The sequence below is a fragment of the Nomascus leucogenys genome, chromosome 1a (genome assembly GCF_006542625.1).
Source record: "Nomascus leucogenys isolate Asia chromosome 1a, Asia_NLE_v1, whole genome shotgun sequence".
Classification (NCBI taxonomy): domain Eukaryota; kingdom Metazoa; phylum Chordata; class Mammalia; order Primates; family Hylobatidae; genus Nomascus; species Nomascus leucogenys.
This window is the reverse complement of record NC_044381.1, coordinates 59,008,972-59,031,927: the sequence shown is the minus strand read 5'-3', so window position 1 is coordinate 59,031,927 and position 22,956 is coordinate 59,008,972. Positions and strand designations below refer to the sequence as shown.

General features: G+C 38.6%; 1 protein-coding gene across 1 annotated transcript in view; it reads right to left on the bottom strand.

Moving 5' to 3' along the window:
• The window catches only part of TRPM6 (transient receptor potential cation channel subfamily M member 6), a 117,988-nt gene that overhangs the window by 24,139 nt on the left and 70,893 nt on the right, over positions 1-22,956 (bottom strand). The window contains exons 23-27 of the mRNA XM_030809828.1: positions 14,023-15,158; positions 13,716-13,828; positions 6,886-7,006; positions 3,802-3,893; positions 2,187-2,245 (exon numbers count right to left, since the gene is read on the bottom strand). Coding sequence (XP_030665688.1) covers positions 2,187-2,245; positions 3,802-3,893; positions 6,886-7,006; positions 13,716-13,828; positions 14,023-15,158 — 1,521 coding nt within the window. The remainder of the gene's footprint in view (positions 1-2,186; positions 2,246-3,801; positions 3,894-6,885; positions 7,007-13,715; positions 13,829-14,022; positions 15,159-22,956) is intronic.

The window sequence follows — 22,956 nt, the reverse complement described above, 5'->3', positions numbered from 1 at the left end:
TGCCCTTGAAGACCTTCCAGTCGGACAAGATGAGGAGGCAGGAGACAGTGATATTGATGATCCCGATCCTGTGTAGGTCTAGGCTAATGAGTGTATTTGTGTCTTCATATTTTTAAAAAGTTTAAGAAGTGAAAATAAATAAATAATTTAAAAACAGAAAATGGCTTCTAGAATAAGGATATAAAGAAAGAACATATTTTTGTACAGCCATACAATGTATTTGTGTTTTAAGTGTCATTGTAAAAGAGTCAAAAAGATTTTTAAATGTTTTACAGTTTATCAAGTTAAAAAGTTACAGTAAAGCTAAGGTTAATTGATTATTTAAAAAAGAAAAAAATTATATAAATTTAGTGTAGCCTAAATGTACACATAAAGTCTCCAGTCGTGTAGAGTAATGTCCTGGGCCTTCACATTCTTTCACCACTCACTCACTCTGACACCCAGAGCAAGCTTCCAGTCCGGCAAGCTCCATTCATTGTAAGCATCCTATACAGGTGTACCATTTTTTATCTTTTATACTGTATTTATACGGTACTTTTTGTGTGTTTAGATACACAAATACCATAGCTTACAGTAGTCAGTACAGTAACATACTGTACAGGTTTGTAGCTTAGGAACAATAAGCTAGACCATATAGCCTAGGTGTGTAGTAGGTTAGACCATCTAGGTGTGTGTAAATGCACTCTACGATGCTTGTACAACGATGAAATCACCTAATGACACATTTCTCAGAATGTATCCTGTCGTTAATTGATGCATGACTGTATATATATTTGAAAGAGAAGTATTAGTTACATCTAATCCCTATCGTATCAATAAAGAAGTAACTTTCCAGCGCTGCAAGTGTTTTTATAGAAAAATGAGCACCAGATATGTATGTAAGTCATTTATTGTGTACATCTGAAGCTAATTGAAAAGCAGTTGTTGTTTTTTAATTAGCTTTGTGATCACACAATATATATAAGATGTAACTGTGTTTGTGTTCTTCTGGATCAGTTCAACTAAAGGGTGCCTGAACTATGCAAAGCAGATGGCTACAAATGAGTCTGTGAATGTCTCTGGACAAGCCTACAAATCAGTTTCATTAGCCCACGTGGCCCCTAAATGTTCACAGGCTGAAATTAGTTCTCTTTAAACTGTTACTTGCCCTGCTCAAATGCACAAGTGGCCACAGGCAAGTCTGAATAAATACATTCAAATAATATCTTCAGTATTTAAGGTCCTTAAGAAAGAAAGTACAATTAAGATTATTGTTCAATTTCATGCTGCAATAAACCCCTACTCTGCATGAGCACAAACTACTGAACCTTTGGGAGAAGAAAGTCATGTGTCCTTTAAGTCTGGAGGCAGGCTTGCACAAGGTCCATGATGGGAGCCCTAGAGAAAGACCATCTCTAAACAGAGCTGACTGCAAACTGAAAGTCACCTTCTACCTGCTGGGTATCAACTGGCACTTCCATAGAGTAGATGGTTTTGAATTCTACCTGCATGAATAGTTAATGTGATGATGCAACTAGGAAAGTCCAGAAAATACTACAAATAAAATAGGATAATCTTTGCTTGGTTGATTTACAACTTTTATTTCTCTAGATATATACTAATAAAATTCCAGGAAGATACTCAAGTGAGTTCTCTATCTTCTTTCTCTCTCCAACCCGTCTTCCTCTCCCTCTCTGTCTCAATATTTCTCAGTTATTGCTTTGATGATTAGGATGCGACTGAGAAACCAAAAACAAAAAAGATACACCTTATAAACTAAAAGGAAAAAATAATTATTTTTAAAATTAAAGAACAAACGTAATCAGGTGTTCAGTCTAAGTCTGTTTCTTTAAGCAAGACAGATTTATTTCTACTCTTTTATGCAAATTCACAATCTTATCTATCCAAAAAGATATGATAATCATTATTCCATGTGTGTTTTGACACTGAAAAGGCAAATGTTTAATTTGTTGTAGGAGTATGGGTTTCGTTATATTCTTAAAAGGAACTCAGGTGAGATCTTGTTGCCAGAAACAGGAAAACTTGGAGAAGAAATCATTTGCATTCTGCTAACAAGAGAAAAATACTGTCATTTGACACACACTTCTTTTTTCTCCCTTTCTGACTAAATTAAACCTTTGTTTCTAACCAAGTTAAAAAAAATAGAAGCCAAAGACTCTTAAAGATAAACATTTAGAAATACTCACAGGGAGTTCCTATTGAGGTTGGTGCTCCTGGAATTCCACAAAGAGTTTTTGCTGAGATCCTGAGCAGAAGGGAAAGGCCGTTACACGTGTGCTCAACATAGTCCCACTCTAAGTTTCTAGGAATGATCTGCCAAACACGCTCCTTGGAGAATCTTTCTTTTCTCTTCATCTACCTGAATATTTTTCTTTTAAAAAACATACTAAACTCAAGCTAGAAAGATGCATAATGTTAGGGCAATGTCAGAGTAACTCAGTGTGTTGATGGACTTTAAAAGGATGAAATTACCTTTAAGGAGATCTCAAACAGAAAATGTAATATATGAAATTTTTTACAGACTGAACATAGAAAATCAGGACTAAACATACACAATCAGTTAATCAGGACTGAGCATACACAATCAGCTAATGACATGGAGAGAAATGAAAGTACAAGTTGACAGACAACACGGATCATCACATTGTTACGTCTTATGAAAAGATTCTCATCTCAGGTCATGATGATTATTTAAAATAACATTACCTTGGATTTACCTCATTTGATTTCCTACTCAAATTCAATTATTTCCTGAGACTTAGTATACTCCAGGCATTAGTCTAGGTAGGCCTTTTCATAGTTGTTATTTTTGCTGTCCATTAGCAATAATCTTATAAGGATGGCATTAGTCCCACTTTAGGGATACAGCTAATGAAGTGCGTAGGTTAACTGATGTACATAGCTTTGAAACGTAGAAAGTGGCAGAGCCAGAATTTGAACACACGTCCCTGCTTCCAATTACCCTCAAGTAGTCTGACACTTTACTTTGAAAATCTTTCACAGATCCTATTCCTACAAGAATATCTAAGGTTGTTAGCCATAAAGGTCATGTCTCAACACTTCTCAAGTTCAAACAGGTAATATTCAAACAAAGATTTAAAATTAGGTTTCTTGGGTTAAGCTAACTATTCACACTTCCCACATGGCGGATGGCACAAAACAAGGCCCATATTTTTAGACAGCAAGAAAAACAGACCGCAAAACCAGAGAATCTCAGCATTGAAGAAACACTAAGGGTCTTTACCCTGCAAGGCTTGAATCCCCTCCATCATGCCTGCAAAGAGGTTTGTTCAGCCTATGCTTGACTGATTGCACTAGTGAGGGACTCACTACTTCCAGAAATAAATCATTCCATGCTTGGAAAGCTCCAATTGCTAAAAATTTCTCCTCAGATTGGGCTGAAATCTGTCTCCCAGTAGCTTCTATATGTTGATTCTAGATCTACCTCTTAAAAGTGTATAGAAAATAGCTTATTTTTCTTCCACATGACAACTTTCATATATTTGAAAACAATTACAAAAACTCCTGAATTCTTTCTCTCTCATGCTGAACATCCCCAGGATAAATTATTGAGTGGATAGGTAAATTGCATAAAGAAGAATATCAAAGAAAGAATAATGTGGAGGGGATTGAAAAAATAGAACAGGAATTCAACTGAGCATAGCTTCAAAACAAAAGATTAAACAGACTGTCAATAAAAAGTAGAAGCCAATTAAGGGACATAAAGGTAAAATGGGCATAGTCAAGAGTAGCACTGCATGCTCGAATGTTTTTTTTTTTTAACTCCTAAAATATTTTTACCTCTTGAGACTGCTTTAGGTAATCACTGACTTGTACAGCACATTGTCCAATTTCTTTAGTTTTCATTTTCTGATGTATATAAGGTTCTACACCTTGTAAAGAGGAAGAGAAAGATTAGAAAATACATGAAAATGTGTTACATTCAAATCACAGTTCCCAAATAGAAAAATCTGAACACAGTACATTCATTTAAACTTGGATATCGTTTTCCCTTTCTGTTTTTAGCAAGTTTTACCAAGTTTCCTTTATCCTTTTTTTCTCAAGAGGTTGAAAACTATATATTCTATTTCTATTCTTCTATACTTTCACATTTATAACAACTTACACTTCTCTATTAAAGTCAAGAATTAAATGATCTATAAACTGTCCTCTTACAAGACAACACCTTTAGTAATTTTTTATATCTACCTTATCCTGCACACTATTGCACATGCTTTATTTAAAATATGTGAAATTTAATTCCATTCCTAGTCTAGTTAGGAATCCTTCCTTAGCAACTGCATCAAACATCATAGTAGACTACTTAAAAAGAACAACAACAAAAGAATGATAGAGGCCGGGCGCCGTGGCTCACATCTGTAATCCCAACACTTTGGGAGGCCAAGGCGGGTGGATAACCCAAGGTCAGGAGTTCAAAACCAACCTGACCAACATGGAGAAACTGTGTCTCTACTAAAAATATAAAAATGAGCCAGGTGTGGTGGCGCATACCTGTAATCCCAGCTACTCAGGAAGCTGAGGCAAGAGAATCGCTTGAAACCCGGAGGCAGAGGTTGCAGTGAGCCAAGATTGTGCCACTGCACTCCAGCCTGGGCAACAGAGTGAGACTGTCTCAAAAAAAAAAAAAGAAAAGAAAAGAAAGGAATGCCATCAAATAAATAGATTTAATTTTTAGCCTTTTATTAAAAAGGATGATGAGGCTCATTACTGTTATTCTTTTTGTAGCTGGTACCTACAGAGTTGCTACATATAGTAGATGCATAATAAATATTTAATGAATACTTGGTTGGATTAATTCTGAGAATAATACTTATTAGGAGTCCTGACTAAAAATAGGAGATAATGGTTGCATTTTTCCCTAATGATTTTGTGCTGGAAAAAGAAAAAGTACACAAGAAGTATAAAAGATACTATTGGAAGGCCAAGTGGAGTAGCTGGCTCATGCCTGTAATCCTAGCACTTTAGGAGGCCGAGACAGGAGCATCACTTGAGGACAGGAGTTTGAGACCAGCCTGGGTAACATAGTGAGACCCCCGTCTCTACAAAAAATAAACAAAATTAGCCAAGCATGGTGGCACATGCTATAGTCCCAGCTACTCAGGAGGCTGAGGTGGAAGGATCACTTGAGCCCAGGAGGTCAAGGCTGCAGTGAGCTGTGATCACGTAACTATACTCCAGCTTGGGTGATGGAGCCAGATGCTGTATTTAAAAAAAAAAAAAATACAGAGAGAGAGAATGCTACCTGACAGGGCATCTGCCTATCCACAGACTTTTATTTTTTTAATTTTTTTTCAATTAATTATTAACTCAGACACATTTCATAAAAACAAGCTTCTCAACTCTGGATGTGGTTCAAGGAAGACAGTGGGCCTCATTACTCACTCAGATTAGCCGGGCACTCGGATCAACCTATTTCCCTAGCCTTACCTCCCCCTCTGATCATCTGACTTAATGAGATTCTTTCCCAGAAAACTCCTGCCACTTGCATCTCTCGATGTTTGAAATTCATTGGAAAGAACTTAAATGATTTAAGAATTATATATAATATCCTAAACATAAATTATACTATTTATAAAAAATATAATACCTAATATATAATATAAATATATGACATTTATAAATAAAATGAATCTATTTATAATTGGTCCTGGAGTCATGTCTTTAGGTGTGGGATTTAATTTATTCAAATTTATGGTCTCTAGTAAATGGTATGATTAAAGTCAAGGCAAATTAAGCTCTCAAGCTATATCTATAAATTGAGGAGGTGCTGACTAATTTAATTGCTAAATGTCTCTTTCAGCTTAGAGACCACTTGATTCTCAGTGATTTAACAGACAACTGAGTATTTTTAAACATAAAGTCAGGGTTTCTCCACCTTAGCAATGACATTTTGGTCTGGATAATTGTCATGAGGATCTAGCTATCCCGTTCATTTTAAGATGTTTAACAGCATCCCTGGCCTCTACTCACTAGGTGGCAAGAGCATTCCCCCCACTTTAGTTATGACAACAAAAATATCTCCAGATATTCCCAAGTGTCCCATTGGGAAAGTGAGGGGAACGTGTAAAATCACCCCTTGGTTGAGAACCATTTACCATATGAACAAGCAGATTTTTAGAAAAGTCTGACAGCATAAATTTCAATACAATGTCTACTTGTACCTTAAACTTAGTATTTTAAATATTTTTAAAACCTTATGACTACTTAATCACTTAGTCCTTTCTGTTTAAAAATTGGTAAATGTCTCTTATCTAATACAAGAAGTCCAAAGTTCTTATCATTGCTATCTTTTCTGCTCACAATCTGCCCTCATCTTACCTGTCCGGACCTATTTCACCATCCAGGACTAGCCCATAGTCATTCCTAGCTGGTTGATCCATCTTCTCTCCTCTACAAACACCATTATTAAGCTTATTAAGAGATAATTGCCCACAGAATAAACACTAAATGTAGACAGTAGTAAATAACCAAATATAACTTAACCCACTGAATCCTGTGTAGCGGTCCATATCAATGTCACATGTACTTTAAGAATTTATAAAATTAGACAATCCCCTATCCATAAATCAGACTAAATGAATGCTGTCTGGATAAAACATTCTGAGTCAGGTTCAACAGCTTTGAATACAAGAGACTATCTAAATCTTAATTTTTCTTTCCTGGAGTCCTTTAGACAAACAAAATTTTGTCCCTTTCATAAAAATGAGAAATAGAAAAATGCTATTTTCCTTACAGAGTGTAGCCACCTTCTCTTTCCCTTATCTCCATGTGAAAGAACAGGAGGGACTGCCAATGGTCTAAAGACTGTACCCTGAGAAAACTCCACCAGGGTTTTTGGGATCCAAGACTGCAGATGTTACATACCTGTGTGACTAAATTTGGACACTGTGAACCAGTTCTTGCTGTACTCCTCTTCAGAGATGCTGTTTCCTCCTGGCTCTGGATTCAATTGGTCACTCTGAGAGCAGGCATTGACCGTTATGATCTGGAGAGAAAGACACTTGTTGGAACACAGTGACATTAATTCAAAAGCACTGTGAGTCACACTAATAGAAGCACCATGGTGAGGGGCAGTGTCTGTTAACACTGGCTGCATATGACAATTGCCTGGGAGGTGCTGACAAATCCCATCACTTAGGCTGGCAGGACACAAGCATCCATGTGATTTCTCTTTGCAGTCATGACTGAGAACCCCTGCTCCACACCTCGGTTCTTAATCTTGAGTGCACATCAGAATCACCAAGGGCTTGGGGGCTGGTTTAAGCCACAGGTCACTGGGTCCCACCTCTGGAATCTCTAATGCAGCAGGTCTGGAAGGAGGAAGAATTTGAATCGCTAATAAGTTCCCAGGTGATGCTCATGCTGCTAATAGGAGATCATATTTTGAGAAAACATTAGAATCCAAGGAATTTGTGTTGGAATTCTAGCTCTGTCATTTAGAAGCCATGTGAATTTGGGAAAAATCACTTAATGTCTCTGAGCCCCTTTTCCTTCATTACTAAAATAATAGCCAATAATATGACTGTCCTATATACTTCCGAGCTGCAGAACAAATGCGGTAACTCAAGTGCTGGGATTACAAGGGTGAGCCACCATGCCCGGCTGGCCCGTTCCTAACATTTTAAATTTGGATTTTCCCCTTCTCTTCCCCTCCTTTTTTTTTTTTTTTTTTTTTTTTTTGACAGGGTCTCTCTCTGTCGCCCAGGCTGGAGTGCAGTGGTGCAATCTCAACTCACTGCAAACTCTACTTCCCAGGGTCATGTGATTCTCCTTACTCAAATTGGTAACTCAAAAGCAATAAATAAATGCAAGCTTGAATTATTGAACCCAGTTGCAACTTCTAGTTGAACTCTGGACATTTGAACTATTCCAAAAATAAATCTACTTAAGTGCATATTTCTTGGGATTCCAGAAACTCATGGCATTTTTCCTGAAAGAACAGCTTTCCGTATCTCTCCCCTAAAAGGTTCTTTTACATAATTGTCTCAATACTAATCTCTTTGCTTCTGCTTCTCATTCTAAAAAAAAAGGCTGAGGTTTTTTTTTTAATTCATCCAGATTATTATTTGGAAAAATAAGTGTAAAAATTTTTTAAATAAGGCAGAGCATTAGATCATGAAAGGTGAATTCTTACAGAATTGCTACTTGAGATATAAAACTTCCTAATGAAATATAAAAAGTCTCACTGAATGAAAATAAAAACAACATATCAAAATTTGTAGGAAAGAGCTAAAACAGTGCTTAGAGGGAATTTTATAGCACTAAATGGCTACATTAGAAAAGAAGGCCGGGCACAGTGGTTCACACTTGTAATCCCAGCACTTTGGGGAGTCTGAGGCAGGTGAATTGCTTGAGCTTAGGAGTTTAAGAACCAGCCTGGGCAACATGAAGAAACCCCATCTCTACAAAAAAAAAAAAAAATACAAAATACAAAAATTAGCCAGGTGTGGTGGCACACCTGTGGTCCCAGGTACTCAAGGGGCTGAGGTGGGAGGATCACTTGAGACTGGGAGACAGAGGTTGCAATAAGTTGAAATGACAACTGCACTCCAGCCTGTGTGACAGAGTGAAACCCTGTCTCAAGAAAAAAAAAAATTAAGAAGGAAGTCTGAAATCAATGACCAAAGTTTCTACCTTAACAAACTAGAGGCTGGGTGCGGTGGTTCACACCTGTAATCTCAGTACTTTGGGAGGCCGAGGTGGGCAGATCACCTGAGGTCAGGAGTTCAAGACTAGCCTGGCCAAAACTGAAAATACAAAAGTTAGCTGGGTGTGGTGGCATGTGCCTATAGTCCCAGCTACTTGGGAGGCTGAGGCAGGAGAATCACTTGAACCCAGGAGGCGGAGGATGCAGTGAGCCAACATCGTGCCACTGCACTCCAGCCAACACGACAGAGAGAGACTTTGTCTAAAAAAACAAACAAACAAACAAACAAACAAAAAAACCTAGAAAGAGAAGAGCAAAGTTAAACCCAAAGTAAATAGAAGAAAAGAAATAATAAAGATAAGAGCAAGCATGAACGAAACAGAAATCAGAGGCTGGGCGTGGTGGCTCATGCCTGTAATCCCAGCACTTTGGGAGGCTGAGGCAGGCAGATCAATTGAGGCCAGCCTGGCCAACATATCGAAACCCTGTCTCTACTAAAAATACAAAAATCAACTGGACGGGGTGGCACAGGCCTGTAATCCTAGCTACTCAGGAGGCTGAGGCAGGAGAATCACTTGACCCTGGGAAGTAGAGTTTGCAGTGAGCTGAGATTGCACCACTGCACTCCAGCCTGGGCGACAGAGAGAGACCTTGTCAAAAAAAAAAAAAAAAAGGAGGGGAAGAGAAGGGGAAAATCCAAATTTAAAATGTTAGGAACGGGCCAGCCGGGCATGGTGGCTCACCCCTGTAATCCCAGCACCTGGGAAACCGAGGTGGGTGGGTCACCTGAGGTCAGGAGTTCGAGATCAGCCTGGTCAACATGGTCAAACTCCATCTCTATTAAAAATACAAAAATTAGCCAGGCATGGTGGTGGGCGCCTGTAATCCCAGCTACTCGGGAGGCTGAGGTGGGAGAATCGCTTGAACCTGGGAGGCAGAGGTTGCAGTGATCCAAGATCAAGCCACTGCACTCCAGCCTAGGTGACAGAGCAACAATCCATCTCAAAAATAAATAAGTGAATAAATAAAATAAAATGTTAGGAACAAAAGTAGTGATGTCACTAACCACAGATCTCAAAGACAATAAATGAATAATAAAAGATTATGAACATTATGCCAATAAATTAAACAACTTAAACAAAATGAAGGCTGGGCGCGGTGGCTCACGCTTGTAATCCCAGCACTTTGGGAGGCCGAGGCGGGCGGATCACGAGGTCAGGAGATCGAGACCACGGTGAAACCCCATCTCTACTAAAAATACAAAAAATTAGCCGGGTGCGGTGGCGGGCGCCTGTAGTCCCAGCTACTCAGAGAGGCTGAGGCAGGAGAATGGCGTGAACCCGGGAGGCGGAGCTTGCAGTGAGCCGAGATAGCGCCACTGCACTCCAGCCTGGGCGACAGAGCGAGACTCCGTCTCAAAAAAAAAAAAAAAAAAAGAATAAATTCTTTGACATACACAAAAAAAGCTCATTCAAGACGAATTACATAACCTAAATAGCTCTATATCTATTACAGAAATTGAAAAGCTTTCCCACAAAGATGGTTTCATTGGTTAATTCTTCCGAATACTTCAGACTGAAATAATATCAATTCCTTACAAATTCACCCAGAAAACTGAAGAGGAGGGAATACTTCCCAGCTCACTAAATAAACCAAGCATCATCCTGATACCAAAACCAGACAAAGATATTACAATAAAAGTGAACTAAAGACAACTATCCCTCGATAATTCTGATGCAAAAAAACTAATGAAAAGTTTAGCAAAATGAATACAATATGAAAAAAAATACATCATGACCAAGTGGGGTTCATCCCAGCAAGGTAATTTAATATTCTAAGAATTCTAACATTATAAAATTAACGAATGAAATTCACTGTAGAATAACAAAATCAAAAGGAGAAATATCTGATCACCTACGTAGATACAGAAAAAGCATTTGACAGAGGCTAATATCCATGAATGATAAAAATTCTCTGAAAACTAAAAACAGAAGGAAAGTTTTCACCCTGATAAAGGGCATCTATAGAAAAACCTATAGCTAATCTCATTCTTAATGGTAAAGGATTAAATGCTTTTCCCCTAAGAACGGACACAGGAAGAGATATCTGCTTTTATCACTTCTAGTCAATATTATACCAGAAGTTCTGTTCAGTGTAATCAGGCAAGAAAAGGAAATACAACATGTCCAGATTGAAAGGAAGAAGTAAAACTATCTATGTTTGTAGATGACATGGTCATGTATATAGAAAATTCTTAAAAAGCTACACAAAATCTACTCAAGTAAAGAAGTTTAGCAAGGTTGCAAAATATAGGACCAGTATCAAAAAACTTCTATATACCATAAACAAATAATCAGATATTAAAATTGTTAACTAATGGCAGTTATAATAAAATTCAAAAATATGAAGTAGGGATACATTTAACAAAATATGTGCAAGATCAGTACTACTCTAAAAGCTATAAAACATTACTTCAAGAAGTCAAAGAAGACCTAAATGGAGAAATACATCATGTTCGTGAATCCGAAGACTCATTATTGTTAAGATGTCAACTTTCCCCACATCGACATATAGATCTATGGCAATTCCATTCATAATCCTAGTCCACTTCTCTGTAAAAATTGACAAGCTGATTCAAAATTTATATGGAAATGCAAAGAACACAAAACAGCCAAACTTTTTGAAAAAGAAAGAAAATTGACCTTTAATATATGACTCAAAATTTATTATAAAGTTGTATTCAAGATCGCATAATATTGGCATAGAGATAGAAACTGATCCATACATATTGTGATCTATATGGTCAATTAATTTTTCACAAAGATGTCAAGGCAACAACAGAAAAAAGATATCTTCTATTATTGTTAATATGGTCAAGAATAGAATCGAAAAAGATATCTTTTTACCAAAAAATGGTAGAAAATTTTGATATTCATATTCAAGAAAGAAAGAGAAGGGCAGAAGAAACTCAATTCTTAGCTATCTTCATATACAAAAATTACCTCAAAATGGATTATAGACCTACATGCAAGAGCTAAAACTATAAAATTCCTAGAAGAAAACATGGGCTTAGTGATCTTGACAAAAATATTTTAAATGTGATACAAAAAATCATAGACTATAAAAGAATCAAACACTTCATCAAAAAAAATTATGGTTTCAAAGGACATTCATGAAAATTAAAAGGCAAACCACTGAGACAAAATATTTGCAAAAACATCTACTCAAAAAAGGATTTATATCTAACATATATTTTTAAACGCTCACAACTTTATAACAAGACAACAACCAATTTTTTAAATGGGCAAAGATCTGAACAAACATGTCACCAAAAAAGATATACCGTCATGCACCGCATAACACTATTTCAGTCAATGACAGACCACTAATACAACGGTGGTCCCATAAGATTATAACGGAACTGAAAAATGCCTGTCACCTAGTGACATTACAGCTGTGATAACATCGTAGCACATTTTGTTTTTTATAAATTTAGTGTAGCCTAAGTGTGCAGTGTTTATAAAGTCTACAGTAGTATACAGTAATGTCCTAGGCCTTTGCATTCACTCACTGCTCACTCACTGACACTCCCAGAACAACTTCCAAGTCCTGCAAATAAGTGCCCTACACAGATGTACCAATTTTTATCTTTTATACTGTACTTTTACTGACCCTTTCTATGTTTAGATATGCTTAGATACACAAATGCCATTGTGTTACAATTACCTAAAGTGTTCAGTACAGTAACATGCTGTACAAGTTTATAGCCTAGGAGCAACAGGCTACATCATACAGACTAGGGATGTGGTAGGTTAGACCATCTAGGTTTGTGTAAGTATATTCCATGATGTTTGTGCCATGATGAAATCACCTAATGACACATTTCTCAGAAAGTATCCCCATCATTAAGCAATGCATGACTGTACAGATGGCAAATAAACATATGAAAAGATGCCTAGTAGCATTCGTCACTATGGAAATACAAACGAAATTGTACCATGAGATACCACTACACATTCACTAATATGGCTAAAATTTAAAAGATTGAGTATACTGAATTGGTGAGTGCTATGATTTGAATGTTTGTTCCTTCCAAAACTCATGTTAAAACTTAATTCTCAGTGCAATCATATTAAGAGATGGAGCCTTTAAGAGGTGACTGGATCATGAGGGCTCTGGCTCATGAATAGATTAATTCGTTCATGAGTTAACGGACTAATGGATTATGGAGGGGATAGTTATTTATCATGAGAGTGGATCTGTTATAAAAGCCTGTTTGGCTCTCTCAGGAGCCTCCCTTGCCATGTGACGCCCTGTGCCACCTAGGATTCTGCAGAGAGTCTCTACCAGCAAGAAGTCCCTATCAGATATGTTCCCTCCACCCTGGACTTCCCAGCCTCCAGAACTGTAAGAAATAAACTTCTTTTCTTTATTAATCACCAAGTCTTAGGTTTCTATTACAGCAACACAAAACAAACTAAGACAGTGAGGATGTGGCACAGCTGAAATGCTCATAAATTACTGATGGGCATGTAAAATGTTACGACTACCTTGGAAAGCAGTTTGGAAGTTTCTTCAAAAATTAAAAAACACTTACCATATGACTCTGACATTCCATTCCTAAGTATTTACCAAGGAGAAATTAAAACATATGTCCACAAAAAGACTTGTTCATAACAGCTTTTTTGGAATAGCCAAAAACTGAAAACAACCCAAATGTCCTTCAACATGTTAGCAGATAAATAAATTGCAGTATATCCACTCTAATGAGTCTTAAATTTATATCTGGGTGTGGTTGTGTATGCCTGTAGTCCCAGCTACTTGGGAGGCTGAGGTGGTAGGACTACATGTGCCCAGAGGTTCAAGATCAGCCTGAACAACATAGCAAGACCCCATCTCTTAAAAAGAGGAACAAATTATATCTTCAGTCCTTTCAATACAATGATATTTTGTGCAGATGGCACTTTACAATAAAGATAAATCAAACTAAGATAGGCCACTATCTTGACTGCTCAAAACCTAAAAGACAGAATAACAGTACACTTACTGGCACCTGGAGTCCTTGAGTATTCTTCTTTTTCTTTGACAGTCTCCTGTCTTTGGTTAGCATTTTTGCTTTGACCCATGCTCCCTGCCCTACTTCTGAAGAGCCTGAAAGATCTGTAAGGGAAATGGTCTACATGAGAAAGTTGACAACAGTAAGGGGGGACCATTTTGTTTTACAGAAAAAGCTGAGAGAATGGGGAGAATGACAATGTGGTTAAGAGTCATAGATTTAAAAAAAAAAAAAAAAAAACAAAACCAGTAGCAATGCAAAGGACTTAATGTTGATTTTTTAAATGTTTATTCCTTACTTTTAATCTTACAGATCTTCATCAATTTCTCCTCCTTATGGAATCTAAAACTATGACTCCTAGCAAACGGCCTGTTTCCGCGGAGAGGATTGATCCAAAAGGATGTGTTTGGCTGAAGCCATGGTCCCATCTCTGAGCATTCACTACTCTGGGCCGATCTTGTTGAGTTATCAGATAGGGAGCTATCCTGGGCCTGCTTCTGGTGCTGTTCACTCCGAGTGGAATCACTGTCACAAGTGGAGGGCAAGCAGGTTTGCCATTTTTTCTTGATGCTAAACACACCAGTTTCATCACCTTCTGAAAATGCCCAGTTTATATATCCACCTCCAGTTTGCATGATCTTGGCTTGGGAAAGAGGGGAGGTCATTGTCATGGGTTCAGGTGTGCAACTCAAAGTGGGTAGCACTTGCTCCGCCTTGCCTTGTCCATCCGGTAAGTGAGCAATTGGCTCGTGCTGTTCCTTGGTTTCATCCACTGATGCCCGGTCAGAGACAATTGGGGTCTGCCCAGTCAGATGAACAAGAACCTCAGTCTGGATGTCCTGTTCAGTTGCCAGCACATCTGGCATAGAGGGTCTGGACAGAGGCAAGACAGTTTCTGCTGAAAAAGGAACTCGCTTTAGATTAGAAGGGACCAGAAGAAACCGGCCATACTTTGAGTGTGCTTGCCTGTTAGGAGACACCCCAGAAACCACTATACTACTTTCTGTTTGTTGCTTTTCCTGGTCATTTCTTACATTTGTAGCCTCTCTTTTACTGTCTGTAATCTCAAGAAGCGCCCCCCTCTGCACTCTTGGGGGATGCCGGCCTCCAGCCAGGCTCCTCAGCAAAGAAGAGGGCATGCTATAATACTGGTATTTCTTCTCTCCAGCGATCTCCATGCTGCCTAGAACCTCTGCACAGATGACATTGCTCCAGCTGTGGGGAAGTTTTTTGCAAGTAGAATGCTTTCTCTTGGCCAGGAGAGCCTCATCCTCTTGCAAGGTGTCAACAGCAGAAAGGACTTTTAGGGTATCCACAGTCAGGGCAGAGAGATCCTGCAGGTGTCCCACCTGGCTGTCCAAAGACAGTAAGGAGTCCTTTATAAAAGACACCTTTTCATTCATTTCTTTCAGCTGGAAGTACATCTCTGTAACCCTAGTGGCGAAGGAAGGGAGAAAACCAACAAGCACATTAAGCCAGTGAGAATTTGCTCTCTTCCTACCCTACTTCCATCCTTAAATGGCTCCTGAGCCTCAGCTGCTTCCCTAGGTTAATCTGTCTTTTGCCTTCTTCTTCGCCCAATACATAACTCTCAACTCAGGTGATCTCATCCACTCCTATAATGCCCACTACTACCCATAGGAGAGGAAAAACTTATAAATCTACATTTCTAGCCCTTATTTCTTTTTAATATTTCAGAACCACATTTCCAGTTCCAGCTAATGATTCCTTCAATTGTGTGATCAATCATCCCATTTTCATTCATTAATATATTTCTTCATTTACATGACAAACACTTGAATACTTCCTAATAGCAAGCACTGTACAATTTTAATGCATGTAGGAGATCCTGAGGAAGAAATAAGAATGACAGAAATGGAATCAATAATCAAATACGTAATTAAGAAAAAGAAAAAAACACAGATCTTTAAAATTAAAAAAAAAATCTCTAACTCTACTGTTCAAACATGCTTCCCAAGTTTCAAACAAAATCCATTTTAGAAGACTTATATTCAGAAAAAGCCTAATGCAAATTTTTTAAGTTGTTTTGAATACTTTAACCCAAGATTATGATGTTCAGTCATTGATTCATGTAAAAGCAACACAACACATGTTCACCTATTCAAATGTAAATGTAAGTTGCAAGTAAATTGAATTAAATGTAACAATTAGTCCAGGTGCAATGGCTCAGGCCTGTAATCCCAGCACTGTGGGAGGCAGGTGGATCACTTGAAGTCAAGAGTTTGTGACCAACCTGGCCAACATGGTGAAACCCCATCTCTACTAAAAAATACAAAAATTAGCTGGGCATAGTGGCAGGCACCTGTAATCCCTGCTACTCAGGAGACTGAGGCAGAGGTTGCAGTGAGCCAAGATCACACCACTGCACTCCAGCCTGGGCAACAGAGTAAGACTCCATGTCAAAAAAAAAAAAAATAAAAAAAATAAAAATTAATTTAATTGAGAGATGGTTACTATTTGTCTGTACATTTCTTTGTAATTATCTCTGTATGTGGATGAGGTTGGTTTTGTATCCCCCAAAAAGGATACGTTGAAGCCTTAACCCCAGAACCATAGAATGTGACCTGATTTGGAAATCAGATATTGATAGAGTAATCAAGTTAAAATGTGATCATCAGGCTGAACTCTAATCCAATATGACTGGTGTCCTTATAATGTGAAATCCTGACACAGACACAAAGAGGGAAGACGATGTGAAGACACACAGGGACAAAATGGCCATTGGCTAGAATGATGCATCTACAAGCCAAGGAACACCGACGGTTGCCAGCAAACACCAGAAGCTAGACCAGAAGCTAGAAGAGGCAAGGAAGGATAGCAACATCGAAGAAAGCATGGCCCTGCCAACACCTTGATTTTGGACTTCTAGCTTCCAGAAGTGTGAGACAATGAAGTACTGTTAGAAGACACACAGTTTTTGGTATTTTGCTGCAGCAGCCCTGGGAAACTAATGCAGCTATCTAAACTTCATGAGCGATGGAATAAATTACAACATGTATGAGTTGATTACACAAAAAGAAACTTGTATGCAAAAATAGAATACAAAGGTTTAAAACAAAAGTAAATTGGAAAACTAGTATTCTAATAAATTTGATGAGGCATTGATATCTCTTGATTAAGCAAAAACTTTCACAACTTATTGAGGAAAAAAAATTACAAAGACTCCCAAAGACATGAACAGATGAAAAGATACAATACAAAAGGTAAGGAAACCCAGTAAAATAGCCTCATTAGGTAATCAGAGATGAAAATTAAGATAATAATGAGTTCATCTATATCATAACGGCATTTGTTTTAACCTAGCAAATTAAAAAAAGAAAAAGTGAAACAACTCGGTAGCAAGGATGGAACATAGGGACACAATAATTGTAAAGGAAACATAATCTCACTATGCTAAAGCAGACAGATATGCTAAATTATGAGATAGAATATTATGCATCCATTAAAAATCATACTCGCATTGTTGATAATTATTTTCTTGGGCTATTTCTGATGGTAGAGGCAGGGCTGGGGATGTCTATTATGTTTGGCATTATGTTTTTAAATTTGGTATAAAATTTTAAGTTCAGAAACAATAGTTAAAATATATTTACAAAGTATATGTAATTAATTGGAGAAAATATTTTTGATGCGTAAGAGCAAAAAAAAAAAAAAACAGGATACAAAATAGTATCATTTTAACTGGAAATATGTAGAAGACTAAATTTTAAAAAGCCAAAATTTTCACATGAACTCTGGCATATCACATTGTTTTTTCTTTCTTTTCTTCCCTTGTTTTGTTCTATTATTTGGGGGAGAGGAGATATAGTTTCAGTTTCTCAATAATGAAAATCTTCAATAAACAAGATTCAGATAAAAAAAAACAGCATGGGAGAGAACCTAACCGATTGTGTCATGGCTGACGTGACCATTGCAGAAATGAAAAATGATTCCCGCTCTTATCTGGGGACAGGGAGAAGTCGTGATTATGCCTTGAAGAGTTTAACACTCAGCTGTAACAAGTACTTCCCAAAATAGTGTTAGACTTCCCATCTTTAGAACACATCTCAAGTCACAGGGATTGAAAGAAAGATCTTCCACTTCCTTTTTCTGGGACCTTTGTCAATAGAAATTAAAGATAAAAAGAGTGGCACCTTCCATCTTTATTATATTCTATGTGAGTAGAAACGTCTCTTTCTTGCTTCTGCTATAGAATTCAACTTCTATAACTCAACAGAGGCTTAACAAATGCTTCCTGACCTTCTGGAATCTGCAAAATTAGAACTGGCAAGGATGATGTGGGAAACAGCACAAAATATATGTATACTCCCTTCCAAATATGCTTAATTAGAGCCTCTCCATCCAGTGCACTGTTTCATCTAATTCAAAAACAGTACAGTCTGAACACCAGTAATGGAGCCTCATTAAGTTCCATTAGCAGCAGTCACATCGAATGGATACAATAGAAACCAGCAACTATTCACAGCCACAGGTAACATGCTACAATAGAAACCTGTTAGATAAACAACCTGGTCACCCTCAAATCAGGTCCCTTGCTTTTATAGACTTATTTTCTAAAACTTGATGTCCAGTGAAACATATTTTAATTATATTGCTGGACCACTGATATTAATTTAGCCTTTCAGTCATTCTGACACATAAAATTTATAATTTTAGTTTCCTCCACGCAAGATACGAGGATGGAAGAAAGATGAGAATGGTAATTGTTTTATTATGGGCCTTTAGGCAAGATGCCTTAAAATGAGATAACAGCAAGTATAATTACAATCACCATGAAAATCACCATATTCACTGAGTGTCACTATGTGCCAAGCATTTTATAAAGGTTCTACCTGTACTATTTTATTTAATCCATGTAACAACCCTATAAGGTAGGCATTACTATTATCCTTTCATAGAAAAGAGCCTGGGTTGGCCGTGCATGGTGGCTCATGCCTGTAATCCCAGCACTTTTTGGGAGGCTGAGGCAGGTGGATCATCTAAGGTCAGGAGTTCAAGACCAGCATGGCCAATATGGTGAAACCCCAACTCTACTAAAAAAAAAAAAAAAAAAAAAATAGCTGGAGGTGGTGGCAGGCACCTGTAATCCCAGCTACTGGGAAGGCTGAGGCAGGGGAATCACCTGAACCCAGGGAGCGGAGGTTGCAGTGAGCTGACACCATGCCATTGCACTCTAGCCTAGGCAACAAGAGCGACACTCCATCTCAAAAAAAAAGAGAGGTTAGGTCACATAGCCAGAGTCACATGGCCCGTGAAAACGTCAGGCATCAAACCTAGACAGGCTGACTCCATATTGAGTGGCATTGACCACTGCCTTCTGGTACCCCTCAGCAACTCACCTAGGATCTAGGCAATTTCTTTTGGGGGTTCCTGGAGTACCATGAAGTACTACATGAACTACACCAACAATTCTCATGCTGGGAGGTGTCACAGATGTTCCTCAGTAAGGTTTCATGGTCAAATAGTGGTGGGACCTGCTTAAGCTATAACAGTACTGATGAATTACAATGCACATTATGTTAAATATTTTTTAAAACCACAGTATTTCCCAAATACAATGTACCAAAACATGCTTAATGTGGAAAAATACCTAAAAGCATCTTACTCCACAGAACAGAGAAGGGAAAAGCTGACTTACACTACTAGAATCAAAAAAGAAGTTAGAGTCCCAAATAGGGAAAGTAAGATTTAAAACAGCCTTGCTATGTTTTCTTTTTCCACTGTCACAACTCACTTGATTTGAGAAGGATATAGCAATCTCTTCTTCAGAAGTAGGCTAACGTGCAAAATCCTCTGAATCTCCTTCCCTTCCCTCTTCAAACTATTGCTCAGTTACCTCAGGAAATATTCTCCTCTCTTTCCCATACCTCATTTATGAGGTCCCCACAAATGACCTCAACAAAGATGACAGTATAAGAACAGTGCCACTGAGATAGCTCCATCAAGAGGGAAAATAGATTCTATTTTGAAGTTTAATTAGAGCTGCAGGCTCAGATGCGGTAACTCATGCCTGTAATCCCAGCACTTTGGGAGACTGAGGCAGAAGGGTTGCTTGAGGCCAGGAGTCCAAGACCAGCCTGGGCAACATTAGCAAGACCCTGCCTCTACAAAAATGAAAAAAATAAAAGTTAGCTCAGCATGGTAGCATGTGCCTGTAGTCCTAGCTACTTGGAAGGCTGAGGCAAGAGGATCGCTTGAGCCCAGGATTTCAAGGGTGCATGAGCCCTGATCACTCTATCTAAATAATAATAATAATAAATTAGAGCTTCATAACCAAATTCTAAACCTCTTGGAAGTCCCCATAATTTTCAGAAGGTACATATCCATTTAATTTCTAACCCTCTACTCAAATCCCAAGAAAAGAATCCAAGAGAAACACAATGCTTTATGATGGTTAATGTTTTTAGGATTTTATCATTGAATTACTTGTTTATAAATGTCTGGTTCTCAATTTTCACTCTATGTTCCCTTAGTTTATGATACTGCCTTCTTCTAGTTCTCTTTATACTCCTCTGAATGGTTATTTATGGTCTTCTCCATGAGTTTCTCTTTCTTTGCCCATTACAGGTGTTGGCACCTCGCAGGATTTAACTCTCAGCTCACTAGTTTCCCTCACTCTTGCTTCCTGGGCATAATCGCTTCCTCTGTCATACTTTTAGTTTCCTACAATAGGCAGATGACTCCTACAGTTGACTGTCCCAATAAGCAGATGATCTCCTCCACCAGTTCAAATGCTCCCTGGGGGCTTCAGATGCACACATCCAAAGCCTCCTGAACATCTCTGGCTAAATATACTACAAGAATCTCAATCTCAAGAAATCTAAAACTTATTGCTTTCTCTTCACACCTCTTGTGCCTTCTTTATTTCGGTGGTGCCACCTTTCACCTGATTACCCCACTCTTTTCTGAAAGTCGTGCTGGACTCTATGCTCTCCCTTAGCTCCACATCTGATCCTTAACATGCCTAATGAATTGTTCTTTCTAAATGTCATATTCACCCCTTCCTTTCAATCCCACCACCACCAACCTTGGCAAGGCTGTGGTCACATCAGTGCTCTGCACTATTCTCTCAAATGGTCTTCCTGGTTCTTATTCTGACCCCCTCAAATCCACACCATTACTGAAGGTAAATCTGTCCATATCTTTGGCCACCTAAAATCCTTCCTTCTTTTATAGTTTAGAGTAAACGGCTCTTCATAAACTTATCCCAGGTCATAATCTTGGGGAGGCAGGGAGGCTATCCTGTCCGCATCTCATCTGTTCATTCCCCTTTCCTTAAGGGTTGGAGGGGAATTTGTATTTAAAAAGAAATTATACTAACAATTTTGAGGGGCCCGTTTTTACTTAGTAATAGATAACTTTCATTGTACTCTTACTGTGAGTCAGCACTCTGCCACACAGTTCATCTATATTATGTCATTTAATCCTCACAACACCTCTAAGAGGTAGGGCTATTTCCAGGGTTTTGTTTGTTTGTTTGTTTGTTTGTTTGAGACACAGTCTCATTCTCTTGCCCAGGCTGGAGTGCAGTGGTGCGATTTCAGCTCACTGCAACCTCCGCCTCCTGGATTCAGGCGATTCTTCTGCCTCAGCATCCTGAGTAGCTGGGACTACAGGCATGTGCCACCACACCCAGCTAATTTTCTTGGTATTTTTAGTAGAGACGGAGTTTTGCCATGTTGGCCAGGCTAGTATTGAGCTCCTGATGTCAAGTGATCCACCTGCCTCGGCCTCCAAAAGTGTTGGGATTACAGGAGTGAGCCACCTTGCCCGGCCTCCATGTTTATTTTACAAATAAGAAAACAGCCTGGCATGGTGGCTCACGCCTGTAATCCCAGCATTGTGGGAGGTCGAGGGGGCCAGATCACGAGATCAGGAGATCCAGAGCATCCTGGCTAACACGGTGAAACCCCGTCTCTACTAAAATTACAAAAAATTAGCCAGGTGTGGTGGCACACACCTGTAATCCCAGCTACTCAGGAGGCTGAGGCAGGAGAATCACTTGAACCCGGGAGGCAGAAGCTGCAGTGAGCCGAGATCACGCTGTGGCACTCCAGCCTGGTGACAGAGTGAGACTCCATCAAAAGGAAGGAAAGAAGGAAGAAAAGAAGGAAGGAAGGAAGGAAGGAAGGAAGGAAGGAAGGAAGGAAGGAAGGAAGGAAACCAAGGAGGTTCAGTAAATTTGCCCATGTCCATATAACTAGTAAGTGCCTGAAGCAGGACTTCATCCCAGCTCCGTAAGCTCCTAATATGGGTCTATGCTTCATACAAAACAGAGAACCACGCTTGCCCGTCAGACTCAATGAGCATAGCTATAAAGGGGGGCAGAATGCGTAGAAGAAGGAAACAGAAATTCATATAACTATAGACTAAAGATATTATGTAGGTGAAATCAATTTTTGTGGACTCAATCTTCGATATTCGATTTTTTCTCCATATTAAATTTGATCTGAAATTCAATCAGGCACAGAAACACAGATTTATATAAATATGGTACCAATAGAGATTTATATAAACATGACTTATGCCCATAGTGAACCATTTAGAAAGTTCTTCATGTGATTCAGTTTAAGTAAAGCCATATTTAAGGATTCACATCTCTCTATCTGATATTTGCACATCAGAAAAAAAATGCATAATTAGATATAATACATCATAGTTCCATGTATGTTCAAAAATAAAGGAACACATTTAACGTCTGTCAATTTGCTTCCATTTACAAGAACAATTCTGTGTTTTAAACAAATGCATTTCATCACATATAGCCTTCCATATGTTCACACGATGCCATGCACCCACCATGAGTAATAAATCCACAGTAACTCAGACCACATTATAGCTTCCTAATATGTTCAATCTCTCCAATACGTCTCCTCCTCTTTCCTCAAACCTCTGAATGTCCCCCATACCGCCTGCCTCCCTCAAAATCCCACACACAGGCACACCTAGCCGACGACTTTGCCTCAAGATCTGGGTCCCCCCCCCAACCCCGTCTGCCTTCCCATCTACTCTGGCCATATCCTGTCCCGTTCCCCTGCTTCGGGGAAAAGGTCAGACCCTCCATTTTCCCAGCTTCTCAGGGACTTCTCTTCAGCAAATGGCCTCCTCCCTCCCGCTCCTGAGTTTCTCCCTTGCTGGTGGATCATTTCCAGGACCATGCTGTTTTATTTATCGCCACATGAAGCAAAATCCAACAAAAAAACTTCACCGT